The following is a 19421-nucleotide window of genomic DNA, read 5'->3' on the forward strand; positions in this document are numbered from 1 at the left end:
ACCATATGAATTATAAAATTCCCTGTTGTTTTTGTTTTGTTTTTTGTGTTTTGTTTTTTTTTTTTTGGGGGGGGGGGTTGTTGCTTCATTTATTTTTACCCAAAGTTAATTTTTTTTTTAAACATATATAGAAGAATGTAAAAAGTAAAATAATATAAGAATCGAACTTCAAAACGGAAAGTTCGTAACCAAATGAAATGCGATCCAATTTGTGTTGCTGCTTTGTTGTATTTTTATAGTATAGAATGCTGCAAAACTTGACTTATTGCAACAAAAGAACCTTTTGGAAATGCTTACACTAATCAAAGAGGTTTTTTTTAAGAAAAGACAAAATTCAGAAAGAAAATCGGGAATGTGTCAAAGCGACAACAACCCGATCATAGAGCAGACAACAGTCGAACACCACCAATGGGTCTTCAATGTAGCGGGAAACTCCCGCACCTGTAGCCGTTCTTCATCTAGCCCCTTAAAATATGTATACTGGTACAGTGATAAAGGACTTAGGACAGGCGCAAAATTGCGGCGGGGTTAAACATGTTTATGAGATTTCAACCCTCACTTATATTTATACCTTCTGTAAATATTAAGTTGTACATAATTGATAAATAATGACAATACTGTAAACATCTTATTTGTGTCATGACCTTATCTGAAAACATTTAATAATCTATTAATTTACTATTCATTTTTTTTGTCATGGAAATTGGTATGCATCAACAACAAAATGTGTTTTAAAAAAAAAGTAAGGATATGAGAAGATGACATTTTGGAATAAGAACTGCTCGAGATTAAACAGAAAAATGAAAGTTTGTTCCGTTTACAGCATGTTACTTGTCTTGTATATTTATAGTCGTGAAAGTGGCAAGTTTTCTTTTATATCAGATGAATTAATCCCAAAGGATAAAAGTACATGTGATTTATTAAATAAATCAAGATGAAAACATTGATCAATTTGACGAAAAATTATCTATATGGCGTAAAATATGAACTATTTTCATTAAGTTTTTTGTTATTGGGATTGTGAAGTTTGTGTTTATATTTTATGCCTTTTTATATGTTTGATGCAAACAACATTATTGTTATACTTCAAAGTTTGGATATTTATATTGTTTGGTAAACAAATTCGTTCATTGCAGATTGTCAAGATTCCAACAAAACAAATCCTCTGAGAAAATGTTCATTTGTCGTTTGTAATAGGTTTATGTTAAAACAAAAAGTTAAGATTTTGCAAATAAAAAGACTTTTCTTTATAATGTGTATATGATTTCAAACTATTTTAGTAATAACAAAACAAATAACTATGTTATTAGGACATCTCTTGATAATATAACTGTTCTCCTTGTGAATTTCACATTATAGCTGTTTTTTAAAAGTTTGTATAAGAGATTACGAACAGCATTAACATGATAAAGGAGTAAATTTCTAATGAGGATTTATTGTGCGTTTTTTTTGGCGAATCTGTTTTGTATTGTCCTGAATTTATGTCTACTAATGTATAAACTCAGTAAAGATCCATCAAAACAACATATAATAAAAAACCTTGTTACAATCATATGGTTTGATTGTTCGATTAGGTAGTGTATTTGAAATGTTTATCATTGTTTATGCTTTGAACAACGTAATTTCTGTTTTACTTAAAAATAATAAAACATCATGGTTTTTTAATACCACAAAAGTGTAACAAAAGATACCAAAGGAACAGTCAAACTTAATTACTTGGTCTTAATGTTTACATCTTTTTAAATTTAAATTTAGTTGGCAAAGCACAACATGTCGGCATATAACCTGCAACTCATCATCATTTGCTTATTTTCTTTTGATTTGCTTTTCAATTTTCAGGAGGTTTTAATTGTAAAGTAACTTCACAAAAGTTCTGCACGATGAAATTTAAAACAGAAATATTCGTGATCAAATGACAAAATCAAATGCTTAAACACATCAAGCGAACAAAAAACTATTTTGATATTCCTAACTTGGTACAGGCATTTTTTTAGACACGGTTACCAATACAAATCGGTCAGTAGGTAGGAATGCACATTTGAAATTCATTGGAATATGGACTGTCGGTTGAAATATCAAACCATTAGATTATACAAACATATTGTCGATACAAAAAAATCCAGTATCTTGATGATGTTAACCACAGTTTAGTATAGAAAAAGTAGTGTAAATTAAAAATCAAAGGTCTTTATCATATTTATGTTGTTGCAAAATTTTATAGATTGTGACGTAAGATTTATCTGAACGTTTTTATGATTTTTAAGAACACACTTCTGATTTACATAAATGGTTGAATATAGATCGGCATAATATTGTTGAATGCCAAGGTAACACGAATAAAGGTCATCATTTAAAAATATTGATGATCCAGCTTTATATCGTTCTTTAGACGGAGTTTTGGTGATAGTTTGTTTCCAGTTCAATGACAATAGAATTTCTTCGTTTTCGTTGATGTTAATACAAAAAAAAGAAAGATAAATTCGTGATCTTGTAGAATTTCATTATTTATGACAAAAAAATAAAACAAATCCGGGTTATAAACAAAAACTAAAGATAACGCTGAATATATAAGAACTACGACATAACAGAAACACGACATTAAAATGTAACATACACAAGAACTATATAACGTAATGGCCATTTTCCGGACTTTGTACGGGGCATTTAAAAAAAATATGAGTTAAACCTGGATTTGTATCATGCCACACTTCTCGCCTGAATGACAATATCAAATTTCACATTGAAATGTTACATTACATGACAATAATGCAATGCAAATAAATGGGAGAAACAATAGGACAGAAACACACACGAATGATTGCTAACAAGAGTTTCCAGATTTAAAGTTGAAAACGCAAGAAATACGTTTCGTCCATACACGACTAACCAGTGACGCTCAGATCTAAAAAGTTTGAAAGTCAAAACAAGTACAACGTTAAAGAGGACCAACAATTCCAAAAGGTTGTGACAAATACGGCTATGTTCCTGCCTTGGATAAGAACATCATTATTATTTAGAATAATAAATATTATTTTAGAAACATTTCAATGTGCTCTGGTCCCTTTTCCGTTCAGTTTATCTAATCTTTCATACTATGGGTTCGCTTTGACTTGTACAACAGTTTGCACAATGATGGCATAATTTTTTAATATCTTTTAATAAGGTCCGTTGTTTTACCACCTTTTTTTTTTATTACAAAACGTTAGTACATTCAATTGGAACAATATCAAAGCGTATGAACACATTTTAATTTCATCTTTGTAGGCACTAGTATGTAATTAGTTATCAAAAGTACCAGGATTATACTTTAGTACGCCAGACGCGCGTTCCGTCTACATAAGACTCATCAGTGACGCTCAGATCAAAAAAGTTAAAAAGCCAAAACAAATACAAAGTTGAGGAGCATTGAGGACCAAAAACTCCAAAAAATTGTGCCAAATACGGCTACGGTTATCTACTCCTGGGGTAAGAAAATCCTTAGTTTTTCGACAGTACAAAGATTTTATATTAAAATAAATATATCATTTATAGTTCCTAAATTATAATTGAACACGTTTAAGGGTTTATCAATAGCATAAGCTAAAATAAAATCAGTATATCTAAATAACTCATTCATCGAATTTGTTCGAGCAAAATGAACACCAGAACACGTTCTTTAAAGATTATAAAAAAAGAAAATTACAATTTTTGTAATTCCAGTATATTGTACACATGAAGTATTAATACAAACCTTCAACAGTGGGAATATCGATGCTTATTCAACACCAGATATTTTTAATTACTATACAAACCTGTCGGAATACTACTTGTTCCCGTCCCGAAACCAGTTGATGAGGTTTAGAGTAGAGGCTTGTAATGATGCATTTATCCTCTTATCATCTGCAGTCAACCTACAGTCTCAAGACTTTTATGAAATTTGTATTGGTGGATCAAACAACAAAGTGACAAATATCCATCGGAAATACAACACTGGGAACGTTCACCAGATTAATACAATTGATATTTTAAACTGTACTGAACAAAGAACACTGATTGTGAGATGGATGGACAATGGAGAAATAACCCTTCTTAAAGAAACCAATGGCGGAACGGAAGTAGTAATGAAATGGACCGATCCCAACCAAATACCCATACATGGTGTCGGAATCATGACTGGATGGGGAGCAGACGGAGGTTGGACTTTAGAACATTCATGTAAGCTGATCCATTCAAAATAAGATTGTATTATTGATTCATAATGTATATAACAAAAACAATGATTATAGTGAAGATCTATAAAACAAGAAATACAATGTAGTTGAATTTGTTTGACCAAAGAAATATTGGTGGGGTTCGTGTTGTTTATTCTTGAGTTTTCTATGTTGTGTCATGTGTACTATTGTTTTTCTGTTTGTCTTTTTCATTTTTAGCCATGGCGTTGTCAGTTTGTTTTAGATTTACGAGTTTGACTGTCCCTTTGGTATCTTTCGTCCCTCTTTGATGAGTTATCAAATGTACTAGGTTATTAAGCTTATACGCAAGACGCGCGTTTTGTGTGCATAAGACTCCTCAGTGACGCTCAGATTAAAATTGTAATAAACAAACAAGTACAAAATTGTGCTAAATAGGACTAAAATAATATATTTCCTTCAATAACTGTAAATGCAGACGGAATATAGGAAAGCTCAAGATTTCTCCAAATATATGCCAACAATTTAAAAGTTGTGCTTAATAGAGCTTAAATGATATATGCCTGAGATACAAAACAATCCTAAGTATTTGGAATAATTCATAATTTAGCAAATAGAATATATAAAAGTTACCATATGATTAATATATATGTCAACACCGAAGTACTAACTACACAATGTAAACCTTAACAAAATAAGTATATGTGTAGTCATATTTTATCAATTTCATTACTTTAAAGGTGTTCTGCTTTCTATTGTAGCTTTCCTTATTGGACGTTATTGTGGTATTCCTACAACATACGGTAATATGGTGTTACTTTCTACTTCAATTAGTCTCAGTCGAATGAATTGTTTGTTCGAATGTTCACTGAACCGTGCTTGTCTTGGAATCAACTTTAATAAGAAAACGAATGAATGCGAGTTTGTGTCTGGTGGACAGATTATTCATACGATCAGTTGTCAGGATCGGTCATTCTTTACAGAATGTTAAAACAATTCTGTCCTGAATCAATGTTTTAATTTTTAAATATCGGTAAATATTGATTGAACTATTTCATATTATAAAGCAGTGACATTATCTTGTAAATAGTGGCCATAAAACAATGTAAACCATGATGACCCTTTATGTTTAGCATTATACTCCCTGTTGCTTGTTTAATTCGTAAGATATATATCTAGAATACAGAAAAATCATTAAAATCATATAACTTACAGGTCATAGGTCTCATGTCAAATATATATGTTTTTCAAAGTTAATAACTGTTTTATGACATAAAAGTTGGTGGTTTGTAATGGGGACTTATTGTGCGTTATTTTTTACGAACCGTGTTTTGTATTGTTCTGATTTACACTTGTTGACTATACGTTTGGTTCTCCGGTAAGAGACATCCATATGATAAAATGAACCTATGAAGAAAGATTGGGTTAAACTACAGAAAAGCAACATTATGTTTTTAAGAAAAACAGATTGTTTTTGATAATGCAATACACATATAATTTAAGGAAAATTATATTAGGGTTTTAAAAATACACAGACTAAGAGTGTTTCGATTTACACAAAAAAAAAAAATATAAGCTGGATGCCATTGATTAATATGTAGATCAAACATGTAGATCGAGTATGCAGAACAGTTTTTATTTACACAGAAATTGACAAATATATATCCACTTTTGTGAACCTTTTTGCCCTAACACATGTGAAGTTAGGAATATATTATTTAACAAAGCTTTAGTTAAGCCTTCAGTGTGATTCAAATGTCTTGTTACAATTATCATAGATGGGGATATTAATTGCATTGATTATGAATGATAGAAGAATTAAAAGATCAACAAAAATAAGTCAAATAAGCGAAACACTTTGTTTTAAAAGGAAAACCTTTCTGGTATCTGGAGAACAATACACTAGAATTGTATGCAAAATACATGGAATAAAAATGAAAAGGTAGCTAGTAAAATTATTATTTTCTAAATAGTCTAGATGTGAGACAAAGAATATTCAACACTGATGAAACCAATGCTATATCTCAATATTCACATCACTTAATGATTCTATTTACAATTCTTCATTGTCAATGAAACTAAAGAAAATAATATTTCAAATTAAAGAACAGTATTCTTAACTACAAATCATAAAAACTATTAATAAATACTTTGATAGACAGATAAAGAAAAAAAGGAAATAGAAAAAGCAAAGCAATTGTGTCATGTGGGTGGAATCTGTTTAAAATAGAAGTTAGAGAGAAAAATATAGAACATTGTAAGGTAAACGTAAAAGAGATGGAAACCTGACAATAGAGGAATGTATAATATCCATCTATAAATTGAAACCTAATAAAACACCGGGTATTGGCGGTCTCTCAATTGCAAATTATATCTGTTTGGTTCAACCTACAAAACTTTGGCGAGCCACACCAATTTTTTTTTGTATTGTGTTATTTATCCCCAGAGGTACATTATTGTCAAATTAGATGATTCTACGACAAAAAAAGGGTGGTTCCAATTTGCACTTATGAGAAGTGCAAATTAATCCAAGAACATGTTCAAAGCACTTTCTATATGGACCGAGGAAACTAAATATGATTTTAACAAAATTCAGATGCTACTCATATTTCTTAAACTATGACTTGTTTAGAGTCAATATAATTGCTGATCCTTCTTGCTTTTGTGGATGGAACATTGAGACTGTACACCATTTCCTTTTCGACTGCTCTTTATATATACACCAGAGAAAAATCCTGATGAATAATCTAAGATGGCTTCCTGATGACCTTATATTAAATGGTAAGTTACTTACATCTGGTAATCCGAATCTCTCGTATGAACAAACTGTGAATATATTCAAACATGTATTCGAATTTATCAAAAGGTCTGAGAGATTTCTTGTTATGTAGAAAATGTATTTACGGTACATCCACGTCATCATCATCATTATCATCATCATCATCATCATTATCATCATCATCATCATCAATGTTTTCAATGTTTACATCTATTTTTGTTTAATTTTTTTTTCTTAATTGATAGACTTGTAAAATATTGTTTATTTTGATATTGCATGCTCATATTAATATTGTATTATAATTTATTGTCATTCGGAGCGGACTTCATAAGTGTCGCTTACTTGTGTCCAATCCATTTTACTTTGAGTAAATAAAATATGTTTAAACTAAACCTGATCAGGCTGATGACATGTGCGTTTTATGATAGACCACCAGTTACCACGTTTAAAACTAATGAAAACTATTGTCACCTTTAAAAAAATGTTCAAAAAGGGTACGTATCTGGAAAACATTTTGTCTAAATACTCGTGAAAGGCACATATTATGTTTTCTTAGTTCAGTGTTTTTGTCTAAATAGCTTGAGTCAGAACATCCGATTTTATTTGCGCATGCCTACCTGGGCAACTTATGTGCAAATTAGGCATGTGCTGATTAACCAGGACATATAATTTAACAACATAGAAAAAAAAACGAATTTAGAAATGTTTTCAAAATACGAAATGGCAAAAAAACCACAAAAAACAAAGTAATTACATAAAATAGTACTGAACAAATATACTTTGAGAGTTCTAATGAGTTTTGTTTGAAACTTTTTGTTTGTTTAATTCAGTTATTACAAATGTTATTTCAACTGATTGGGCGGAGCTAACGTTTTAATTTGTAAAAGGACAGTCTATGAGAAGATGAGTGTGATAGGGATGATTGCCGTTATAAACCAGTCAGTGTCACCAAAAGAAGTTACAAAACAATGACCGGACACTTCATTGATGGGTTTATCCTAAAACACCTATTTATAGATGGACTTGTTTATTGTGAGCGAATTGGCTAAACTCCGCCCAGTCAAATGAATAAATTGAGTAATTAAAGTTGTTGTTTTTTTCAGAGAGAAGGTCTGCTAAAAAGCTTTTTTTCAGCATAACAAACAGACATATTTGTAATGTACATTAGGTGGACTTTCATCTGTTCAGATGAAGGCAATGCACGAGTTTCATTGAAAAGATTAAATCGTTGTTTTGCGACAGACGGCGGGACAACAGGCACGACACGATAACCACCTCTACGTTTTAATTTTATTCCAGAAGCCAGAACTTCGTCTCAAGCTATTAGACTATTAAAGGTTGCTCTTTGTAAATACAGCTATTTCTCAAAACACGCGCCTTTTTGGGTGATCTTGAATATTCATAGAAAATTAATTTTGTTTTCATACTGGTTCCCAATAATGCTCTCTGTGTTCCATTTCACAGAGACATAACTTTGGAATGTTACCAGTAAATAAATATGTGTATATTGTTTACACTGAAATCTGTGGTAATCTTCATTCGAGGTAGGGGTAGTTAAGAAACGTAGTGCTAGTTTAAAATCTGAGAAGTTCAGGGCATATAAGCGTTGAAAATATGCCGCACGGCCCTATATTTTGACCTTTGAAAAACATTGTGGTGCATATGAACTTTGAATTCTAGGATAAGATTTTTTTCAAAACATTATAATAAAAGTGGTTCAGTCTCAGCCGTAAAAGGAGTTTCTATGGGAAATGCATTGTCAATATATACCTTTCTATTTGTCTAGTCGTTCTCATTTTCTTGTAGCTTATGCACGGTATGGAACAGCAATCATTCTATGCGCTCCTTTGGTATCTCGAGAGCTTTTTCAAAGAAAAAAACGGACATAATCACCAGTCAATTTAGTCATATCGCCCAAGGGGTATCTTCTCACATAACTCATTACCAGGTTCAAATTGCGGCCCCAATACTCCATATTTAACCGTTACATTTCTTTTATTAATATTGTTTCCACAATATCAGGAAAACGTGTGATATGCACATCTTTTATACTACCCTTCATGAGTTTTACATGAGATTAAAGGTTTTTTACATTGTCCCTTGACCTCCGCTCGCTAAATTTCAACATTCTCTCTAATTTAAGGTGCAAACTTGCAAAGCATACATTGTACATTTGTTTTAATTTCTCATGACTTTCTGGTTCCCTAGGGTACATGACTATCAACTGTTTAGTATAGAAACGTCAAAATGAACATCAGGTATCGGTTTTCGAATTTGGTTTCCGACCACTGAACTCTTTTTACACGTCAACTGGAATTCGGACCACTCAAATGAGTTTCAGGATCATCTTTTGTTTTTATTAAAGACCTAACTCATAAGTCACATAACTTATTAACTGCGCTTTCAATGAAGTTAAGAAAGACGGAGAGTAGAAAAACACCACTTCATGCAATCGTCATGTTACCGGAAGTCACTGTGCTGATATTTAGGTTTGAGATATGCTCTTGTTGCATTGAAGATCTATTTTCACTGAATTATGTTAATCTAACCATGCTGCTTTTTAATTTTACATCGGTAATTGCAATTAGATCTTTAACGCAACAAGAGCATATCTCAAATCAGACAGCTTGCTAATCAACAATAATGAATAATAGTTCAACGAAGGGACGCAGTAATCAGTTTTATTCAAGAGAGAGACACATGTTAGTTAATTAGAAAGATGTAGGGACAAAACTGTCATTGATAATAAGTAGTATGACTTATTTCAATTGAGTTTATCAAGAGGTAGATGATTTATGCAAATAATTTACTACAGAAGTTATATTTTACCAGGACATTACTTTAAATTCAAATTCAAGATTATAGACTGAACAACAAAGAGTGTGTTTCCTATAAACACAAAGCTTGGTACATTTTTAAAGAAATATTACAAATGAGAATATATTGATTTGTTATGCATAAACATGTTCCCACTGACATGAGTAGAAAATTACAAAAAATGAAGAAAAATTTAAGTAGATCAAAGTATTGACCGTGGGCTTTAGTTTTTGTATACTGCATACGAAATTGTGTGTTGAATGTAACATCGCAATGGTCGTCTTCTTTTCTCAAAAAATTTCAAATATATATATATATCAGGAGCCTGTAATTCAGTGGTTGTCGTTTGTTTAGGTGTTACATATTTGTTTTTCGTTCATTTTTTGACATGATTAAGGCCGATATATTTCTCGCTTGAATTGTTTTACATTGTCGTATTAGGGCCTTTTATAGCTCACTATATGCGGCATGGGCTTTGCTCATTTATGAATGCCGTACGGTGACCTATAATTGTTAATGTTTGTGTCATTTTGGTCTTTTGTGGATAGTTGTCTCATTGGCAATCATACCACATCTTCTTTTTTTATATAAGTCTGAAAATTACACCAAACAATGTTAGAGTAAGATTTTCTGCTGACAAATTTTAACAACTGCTTTTAGTGAAACAAAAACTTTGTTACTGGTTTGTCATTCGTAATAACCATTCATGGGAGACCGAGCGAGGATAATGTCATCAAATGTGTTTGAGTATATGAACCATTGAAGGCGTGATATAATTATGAAATGAAGAAGGGGCATTGGTGTAACACAGAAAGCTACAGATTAGTCAAATGGATTGAAAGTCAAAGTTTACATACACATGTAGAAGGCCGCTATTTGTCCTAAATAACTTTAAATGTGTCGCAACTTAAATGGAGATTGTCTTTTTGACACTCGTACAACACCGGCTCACTTGTTGTTTCCTAAGATATGCTGACAAAGTGCTAGTACTTTGTTGTTTAGCATATGTCTAAGAAGGCTTGAGCAAAAAAGGGTGTAGTTTAATTCATAATACCATGATTTATTCTTACAAATATGTGCGCTTGAAACGATACATGAAATGAATCAAGACATAGTTTGCTTGTTCCTTTTTAGGTGTTGACCCCTCGTTTTTGGTGAGGTTCGAGTTGTTTATTCTTCAGCTTTCTATGTTGTGTCATATGTTCTATTGTTTGTCTGTCTTTTTTAACATTTTTAGTTAGTAGTTGTCAGCTTATTTTCCATATATGAGTTTAACTGTTCCTCTGGTATCTTTCGTACCTCTTTTAAAATTATACATTGTTGCTGATCTGTCCTCTAAGATAATTTCATCCAAGACATACAAGACCTGATAGGTAATTTTCATGCTGTAAATTCAAACATACAGTCCATAAAGTGGAATCAGGTGAGACAATACTCTTGAGAGTATTTGGGTAAAATTTAAGCCACTGCTGGTAGACGTTTCGTCTCCGAGGGTATCACACTCCCGGTAGCCAGTACTTTGATGTTGACATGAATATCAATTATATGGTCATTTGTATAAATTTCTTGGTTTTTTTTTATCTAGGGATAATATTATAATAGCCGTGTTTGTCACAACTTTTTGGAAATTTGGATTCTCGATGCTCTTCAACTTTGTACTTGTTTTGCTTTTTCAATATTTTAATATGAGCCTTTGAGTACCTTTGATGATTATTTTACATCACTGAATTGATGACAAGGCTAGTGGGCGTTTCGTCCCTGAGGGTATTACCAGTCAAGTATTCAGCACTTCGATGTTGATATGAATATCAATCGTATGGTCATTTTTATCCATCTTCGAAAAAATAAGGATTTTTTTATACCATGTGTAAATAACCTTATCCATATTTTGCACAACTTTTTGAAAATTTGAATCCTCGATGCTGTGCAACGTTATAGGTGTTTGGCTTTATAAGTGTTTTGATAGGAGCGTCACTGATTAGTCTTTTGTAGCCGAAACTAACTAATCCTGATTCCTTTGATAACTACTTTCAGATCGGTTTAGTTTATGTTAGTTATTTGCTCTGTTTGCTTGCTTTAGGTACAATATATGTATGACCATACTTGTTTGTTCTTTCTTTCAGATGAATATATATAATCGGTAATAGATTTGAAAAAAAAACACTGATATTCAATCGATCAACTTCAAGATCAGATCATTGCAAACTAATACTTGAAAGGTATTATCAAAGATTGCAGTTTAATGTTATAAGCATAAGAATAGATTTGAAAATTAAAGCTATGTCAAACTATGGAACGATAAGTTATATATATTATTAAAAGTTAACACTTTCAGGTGTGTTTCTGTAGTGTTAAGAAAAAAAATATATAAAAAGGAATAAATAAATAGATGCGTTTGTTTTAATTTATATCTTATATGAATATATGTATTTTTTTACAAAAGGATAATACTGCATACATCTCATTTGTATACATTGAAAACAAAACATAAAAGCCATCAATTAAATTTGTATTGGAAATATTCGATTTTTTCGTCATGGTAACAACTGCTTATGAAAAATAAATAGTTCTTATAAAATGAATATGCATGGTTAGTTTTTTCTAGAAAGAGAAATGTTCAAGTTGAAAAGGACTGCTTATTTCGTTTCGATCAAGTTACTTCTGTTGTTTATTTATAGTGGTAAGTTTTTTTTGTAGAATTTGCAAATGTTACATATACATGTTCTTCATCTTTGTTTGCCACTAATTGGTTAATATTTATTACTTGATAAGGATGCATATACATTTCATTTGTCGACGGAGTTTTAGGGAGTATGACCATTTAGTGCCGACAATCATCTCTTTTCAGAAAAAAAAATAAAGAATTAAAAAGTTTAACGTATACGTGTTTTAGACGTTTGTGTTAAGTTAAACTAAATGGTTATAATACAAATTATTTAGTGCAAATGCTATGGTTGTAATAGTAAAATATGCTGGTATTTGTTTTTCAATATTTTTATTTCAGACTATCCCGAGTTTAACACTACAGTTGTTAATGGTTTTTTAGAGACTTGATTTGAAAATGCATTGGATATGTTATTTTGATGTTTAAAAAACATTAGTTTCCGTCAGAGTATGCATATAGTAAGACAAAATACAACGATTAAATGTACAGCTATAATCTTTCGCCCCACTTTCATATGAGTTTCAATATATTATGAAGTTTTTTAATGTTCAATGGGGACGTCTCATGCGTCACTAAATGCAAATTTGTCTCTGTTTCATTGAGAGTAACAATGTCATCAAAGACAAATCAAAACAACATATGATACACAACTTTAATTATGACACTTTTCGATGTTTGGATACTATATCGGGTTTCCATAATGACGGATTAAGTATACCAAAGAGATATATCCTGCTTAAATGACTTTAAATACATCTTATTCTAACAATGAAATCTGCCCTTCGCAAGGTAAATTAAGTATCAATGTGTTTGTCTTGAGGAAACAAGATGTTTATTAATTTTCAAAAAGACATATCCATCAGTTTAGCTACAGTCAAATCAATTAAAAGCCGAAACAAGTTCAATGAATATTATTATGTTTGGGAAATTAGTAGGTCTGGTATGGGCCGATTTTTGCATGGTTCGTCTGACGAAAGATGTAGTAATTCAAAGTGGTCCGATTCAAGCGTAGATAGGACAAATCTATCAAATCTGCCGAAAAATCTCACTTTTTAGATGTTTTTTTTTGTGAAAAATGATATTGACCCGTGTGTATCCTTAAGCATTACATATGGTATATATCATCATCAAATACAACTTATATTGTTATATTTGAATAGTAAAAATAACTAAATTCATTAAAAACGGAAACTCGAAAATTACACTGAAATGTTGAAATTGTGTAAATTTCAGTAAGTTAACTGATTGCATGCTGTTAGTACCAGAAATATGTCAATTGTATTTATATAGCAGAAGTACTCTTCTTTCCAATGAATAGCTAAAAGTTTGAAACATTTATTTATAGACTGCTATTTGTAGAACCAAAAAGGTCTTACTGAACTTACTGTTCTCCTTTAAATTAATATATAATTCCAGCAAATGGTGCAGATGCAATATTAATACAAACCTTTAACAGTGGTAATATTGATGCTGATTCAACACCAGATGTTTTTAATTATTACACAAATCTGTCCGAATACCACTTGTATCCGTCACAGAACAAGATGTTCAGGTTTGGAGTCGAAGCTTGTCATGATGCATTCATTCTGTTATCATCTGTAGTCAATCTACAGTCGCAAGACTTTTATGAAATTTGTATCGGTGGAACAGATAACACAGCGTCCAGCTTTCGTCGGAAGTACAACACTGGGAACACTCTTTTTATTTTTACACCAGAAATTTTAAACTGCACTGAAAAACGGACAATAACTTTGAAATGGACATTCAACGGAGAACTAACACTTCTTAAAGAAACCAATGGCGGAACAGAAGTAGTAATGACATGGACAGATCCCAACCCAATACATATACATGGTGTAGGAATCATGACTGGATGGGGAGCAGACGGACTTTGGACTATAGAATATCCGTGTAAGTGAACTACTAGTAATTTGTATAATTGTATCATTAATTCATTGAGTTCGAGTAAGTTATAAAGTATCAGTGCCAAACCTTCAATTGTTGGTATTCTCTAACGTATCTAAGTTAATCAGCGTGTCTTGGTTCACAATGATCGGTTTATAACATCACTATCAACTGTATATTGTTCAATGACTGGAAGAACTCAATCAAAAATAGAGCATATACGTTGTGGTCTTCATTGACGGGTGTAAAACAATTCGTTATGTATTATGGTAGGCCTATACTAATCTGTATAAGAGAAATAAGGATAGTTTATTACGAGTTGGTTGACCGTTATGGAATAACCGTTTCACAAATGATATCGGATATGTTCCTTACGTCGTAACTACAATCCCCTTCCCTTTCATGAATTTGACCTACCGAATTAGACTCTTTACCGGATTTGTAATCACATAAGCAACACGACGGATGCCGCATGTGGAGCAGGATCTGCTTACCCTTCCGGAGCACCTGAGATCACCCCTAGTTTTTGGTGGGGTTCGTGTTGTTTATTCTTTAGTTTTCTATGTTGTGTCATGTGTACTATTGTTTTTCTGTTTGTCTTTTTCATTTTTAGCCATGGCGTTGTCAGTTTGTTTTAGATTTACGGGTTTGACTGTCCCTTTGGTTTCTTTCGTCGCTCTTTTATTAATGATTTTGATTTATTTCATATGAAAAAAATTAAAACGAGACTATCAGGTTATCTTTCTTATGAACCTCATATCCGAATATTTGAAAGAAAATTAAGGACCTATAAAAAAAATATTTTACCAAAACGTTATATGTATGGTCAGAGGAAATCAATGCAATCATGTAAAGGTGTATCACTTCATTTTTTAGCTTTCCTTATCGGACGTTTCTGTGGTATACCAACAACATATGGTAATATGATGTTACTTTCAACCTCAATTAAAAGCACCACAATAATCTGCTTGTCCATATGTTCTCCGAACCGTGCTTGCCTTGGAGTCAACTTTAATAAGGAAACAAATGATTGCGAGCTTGTGTCTAGTGGACAGATAATCCAAACCATCAGTCGTCAGGATTGGTCATTCTATACAAAATGTTAAAATTAGTCTAGCCTTATTGTTTAAAACATTGGTAAACATTGCTTATTCATGTTATTGGAGGTTTTATCTTCTGTACAAGTGAAAACAAATAGATAAGTTTAAATTGTAAAAGATGAAATTATAGCGTTTGTTTATTATTGTATTTTTACATGGAAAAATATTAAAGTTTATTTAATTCGACCTTTGTGACTAAGAAAATAAAATGCTATCCCTTTTTTGCAGAGTGTTTTTTTTTTATTTGTGTGATACCTATGACTTTGTTCTAAAAAATAAAAACATCAAATCGAATGTTAATGTTTTTTTAATTATTTGTGACCTCCTAATCATAGTATAGATATATTAGGGGGGGGGGGGGGGGGGAGAAAAGGAGAACTATTTATTTTAATATACATAAAAAGAAACTGAGAACTGTATAATTAAACATAACTAAACATAAAACACGGGCGAATTCAGGCTTGTTTTAACAATGTTTAACCAGATATAATATTAATAAATTAGAAATAAATATATATGAGTTACACATACAAATGGCAAGCATTTAAATGAAATACATCCCACTTATGGTGTAAAAAATGTTAAACGTATTCAATATAAATGATTGCCATCTCTTAACGAGAGTTTAGTTGAAGAAGAAGTTGACACATTATAATCCAAACGTGTCGTGCATTTGCTTAAGTTATAATAATTTGAAAATCTGAAAGTTTATCAATGAATTAAGTATGTTTTACTTAGGTTCGATCAGTTCAAAAATGCGCACTTCTTCAAGTTCAAACTCCACTTTAGCATTGAATCGCAGTAATAAATAGTTTATAAGAACAACCTGATAGAAATTATTTTTTTTAAATATAGTATCGATGTTCAACCTAATTTTTCATCAACTTACAATTTTATTTGATCACTGAGACACCAACATACATGTAACAAGAGGAAAACAATAATTACACATATACAAGCAATACAAAACAATGGAGGGCATAACAGGAGAAAATAAACAAAAATACATTTTTAAACAAGATACGTCCGAGTAAAGTATGAATAATCGATCCATTTGATCATTAAACATATCGCAACATTTCCAACACAACAATTCATCTTAAATATGTACCATTTGTTCCAGTGTTAAGTGAACTCTGTTTCAAAGTAATTAACTTTCAAAACACTAGTTAATATTGATGAGGAATTAATAAAGATGGCTTATTATTATAAATGTTAAAGAATTTCAAAAAGAAAAATGGGTGACACGGGGCAAATTTGTTCAAGGCATTCAAATGGACCAGAGGATTCCGAAAATCTGACAAAAAAACCAAAACATGACAAGCCAGCCTCCTAAAACAAAAAATGAGAACTGAATAATATGTAGTGAACTCTCGATACCTTTACTTCAAAAGTATTTTTATTGGAATCTGTCCTTATTGAATTGTTTGTGCTCCTTCAGATATGTATCACAACTTATTTAGTGTGATGGAAAAGAAGATGTCTGTTTGTATTGTTCACACATCGGTCTCAATATAATGGATATTGATGCAACTGTTATACAAGTAAGATGTGTATCGCTATAAAACCAAGTTTGATCCACCTTTTTCTAAATAAGATAGCCTGTATCAAGTCAGGAATATGACAGATCTTGTTATTATTTCGTTTGACGTGTTTAAACTTTTGATTTTGTCATTTACTTAGGGACTCTCCGTTTTGAACTTTCCTCGGGGTTCAGTATTTTTTTTTTGTAATTGAACTTTCTTAACTAATGTTGAAACCAAACAGGCTCGTGAATGATTGAGATGATAATAGGAATGAAAATTATTAAGAAATCAATTTCGATAAAATTGTATAAAGCTTTGATTATGACTGATTTATCTGTGCTAAAAAATAAACACTGGACAAAATAAAAATAAAATATCATCTCAAAATCACAATTGTAGAAAATGTGTTCACTAATCTTAAACTAGTTACATGCATCACAACTGCAAAAAAGTAAGATTTTAAAATTTCCAAAAATTACAGGGTTTGCTACAGTACGAGTTTATAACAGTATGACAATCATTTGTTTTTCAAATGCAAATGGAAATGAATTACCCGTATTTAATCGACGCATACGTTACTAAAACATGTTACTGTATATCAAACACGTCAAAACATTTTAGATCTATATAGTTTGTGTCAGTTTATTAGTTTCTGTTTATTTTGGTGTTTAATCACGAAATTATTGTTTTTAATTGATTTTGTTCAATAAAAATCTTAGAATTTGAAAATTCTATACATTTTAATATCGAATTGAAACAAAAGTTTAAGTCGATACAATCAATACTTTCACTAGTATTTGTCTCGACGCTTGGAAATTGTTTTAAAAATTATTTCAAATTGTATTATCATATTGTTAATAATTATGCAGTTTTAAATGTTAAAAGCTTTTTTGCGCTAAACAATATATGACTAGTCATTTTGATATTTGCTCATGTAATAGCGGATATAACCTAGAGTGTTCACAAGTAATAACTAAATTAACAAAATCTAACATTATATGTATCTTCTTTGTCAAAATTAAAAGGATAAAAAATATTTAATTGAAAAATAAACCATCGAAATATTATATTTTGAAATCGGAATTTTGAAATCGGAACAATATTAATATATTTTTAATTAAATCTTTTCTACGTCATCGTTATCAATTATACATAACAAATATTCCGTGTAAATACATTTTTTAGGAGATGAGATTTACAAGCCATACATTTGCTCTACAAAATATGACGAAGAATATTGTTTTTATATTAGTTATCGTGTTTCATGTATATGCATATGGTGGTAAGTGATTTTCCATATTCAGTGTTGTGCCAGAAATTATCATTGATATAGAAATAAACAATAATTGACTGTTCACACAAAAAAAATGAAATAATTAGGCCTTTCTATCTTAGGAAGACTTTACCTGGTTGTATTTGACATACATTATATTTTATGCTCTCCAGCTTCGTACTTTTTTCGGCTTCTTTTTTTTTTTCCTTTTCTGGAATCGAGTGTCACTGATGCTTCTTTTGAGCTTTTTTATTTTGCCATCTGATTAGTGACTTTCTGTTATGAATTTTCGCCAGAATGCTGTATTTCAGTGAATTTGTAGATGAAACACGCATTTTAATCCTGGTATAATTGATGAGTTTATTGACAGGAATCTGATAAAAACAATTCATTATTTATAGTTATCTTATAAATATCTTTATTATCATATTTTAATTTCATTTTTGACAAGTATTTCATGCATATTATGGTCAAATAAATTTGCTAAAAACTTTCATTTTTAAATGTTCTTGCTGTAAAGCGATATCAAATGTAAAACGCCGCACAACCTTTCGCATTCATTCCTTAGCAAAAAAAAAGTGTACTGTTACATTTGGGAACAAAAGTTTCAGAAATCAGTCACCAACTCATTTTAGCGAATTTGATGATACTTGATTAAGAAGTAAATTTGAGATAATTTTATGATTTTTTTAGTAGTTCATGTCGTATTAAATTCGTGATCATAAATGATTATATTTGGCGATGATAGATTGGTCATAATCGTTATAATGAGTTGTTGTAAATTTTGATTGCGGGTGACATGTATGATAAGTATTTAGAGAAATCTTGATTATATATGTAGAAATTGGAACTGCGATGGTACTCCTTAACGATGGTCACGCTGAAGTGCGATAGTCTACGCTGAAGTGCGTTGGTGAAAAAGCTGAAGTGCGATAGTGACATTGTGACGCTTACTTGTTGTAAGAAAAGCTGAAGTGTATTCTTGGATACGCTGAAGTGCGATGGGCTTATTTGACGTTGTTTATACAAGCTAAATGCGACGGTCTTGGGTTGGAATCATATTTGTAGAGGTATAGTGGATAGCATGCTAGCCTCATATTTGACTGATCGGGTTTTTATTCCTGCTCAGGTCTAACTAAAGATGTTAATCATTCGCTTATATTAGCAAATAGTATATGGGATCAGAA

The 19421-nt window shown here is 31.1% G+C and overlaps 1 protein-coding gene across 1 annotated transcript; it reads left to right on the forward strand.

Annotated features, from left to right (window-relative positions):
* The first annotated feature begins 3830 nt into the window (after window positions 1-3830).
* On the forward strand, window positions 3831-14349 carry LOC134727771 (uncharacterized). The gene is made up of 2 exons (XM_063592158.1): window positions 3831-4194; window positions 13847-14349. Exons 1-2 carry the CDS (start codon window positions 3831-3833, stop codon window positions 14347-14349), a joined length of 867 nt encoding a protein of 288 aa, XP_063448228.1.
* Window positions 14350-19421: the final 5072 nt, after the last annotated feature.

This window comes from Mytilus trossulus, chromosome 8 (genome assembly GCF_036588685.1).
Source record: "Mytilus trossulus isolate FHL-02 chromosome 8, PNRI_Mtr1.1.1.hap1, whole genome shotgun sequence".
In the NCBI taxonomy this organism is placed as follows: Eukaryota; Metazoa; Mollusca; class Bivalvia; order Mytilida; family Mytilidae; genus Mytilus; species Mytilus trossulus.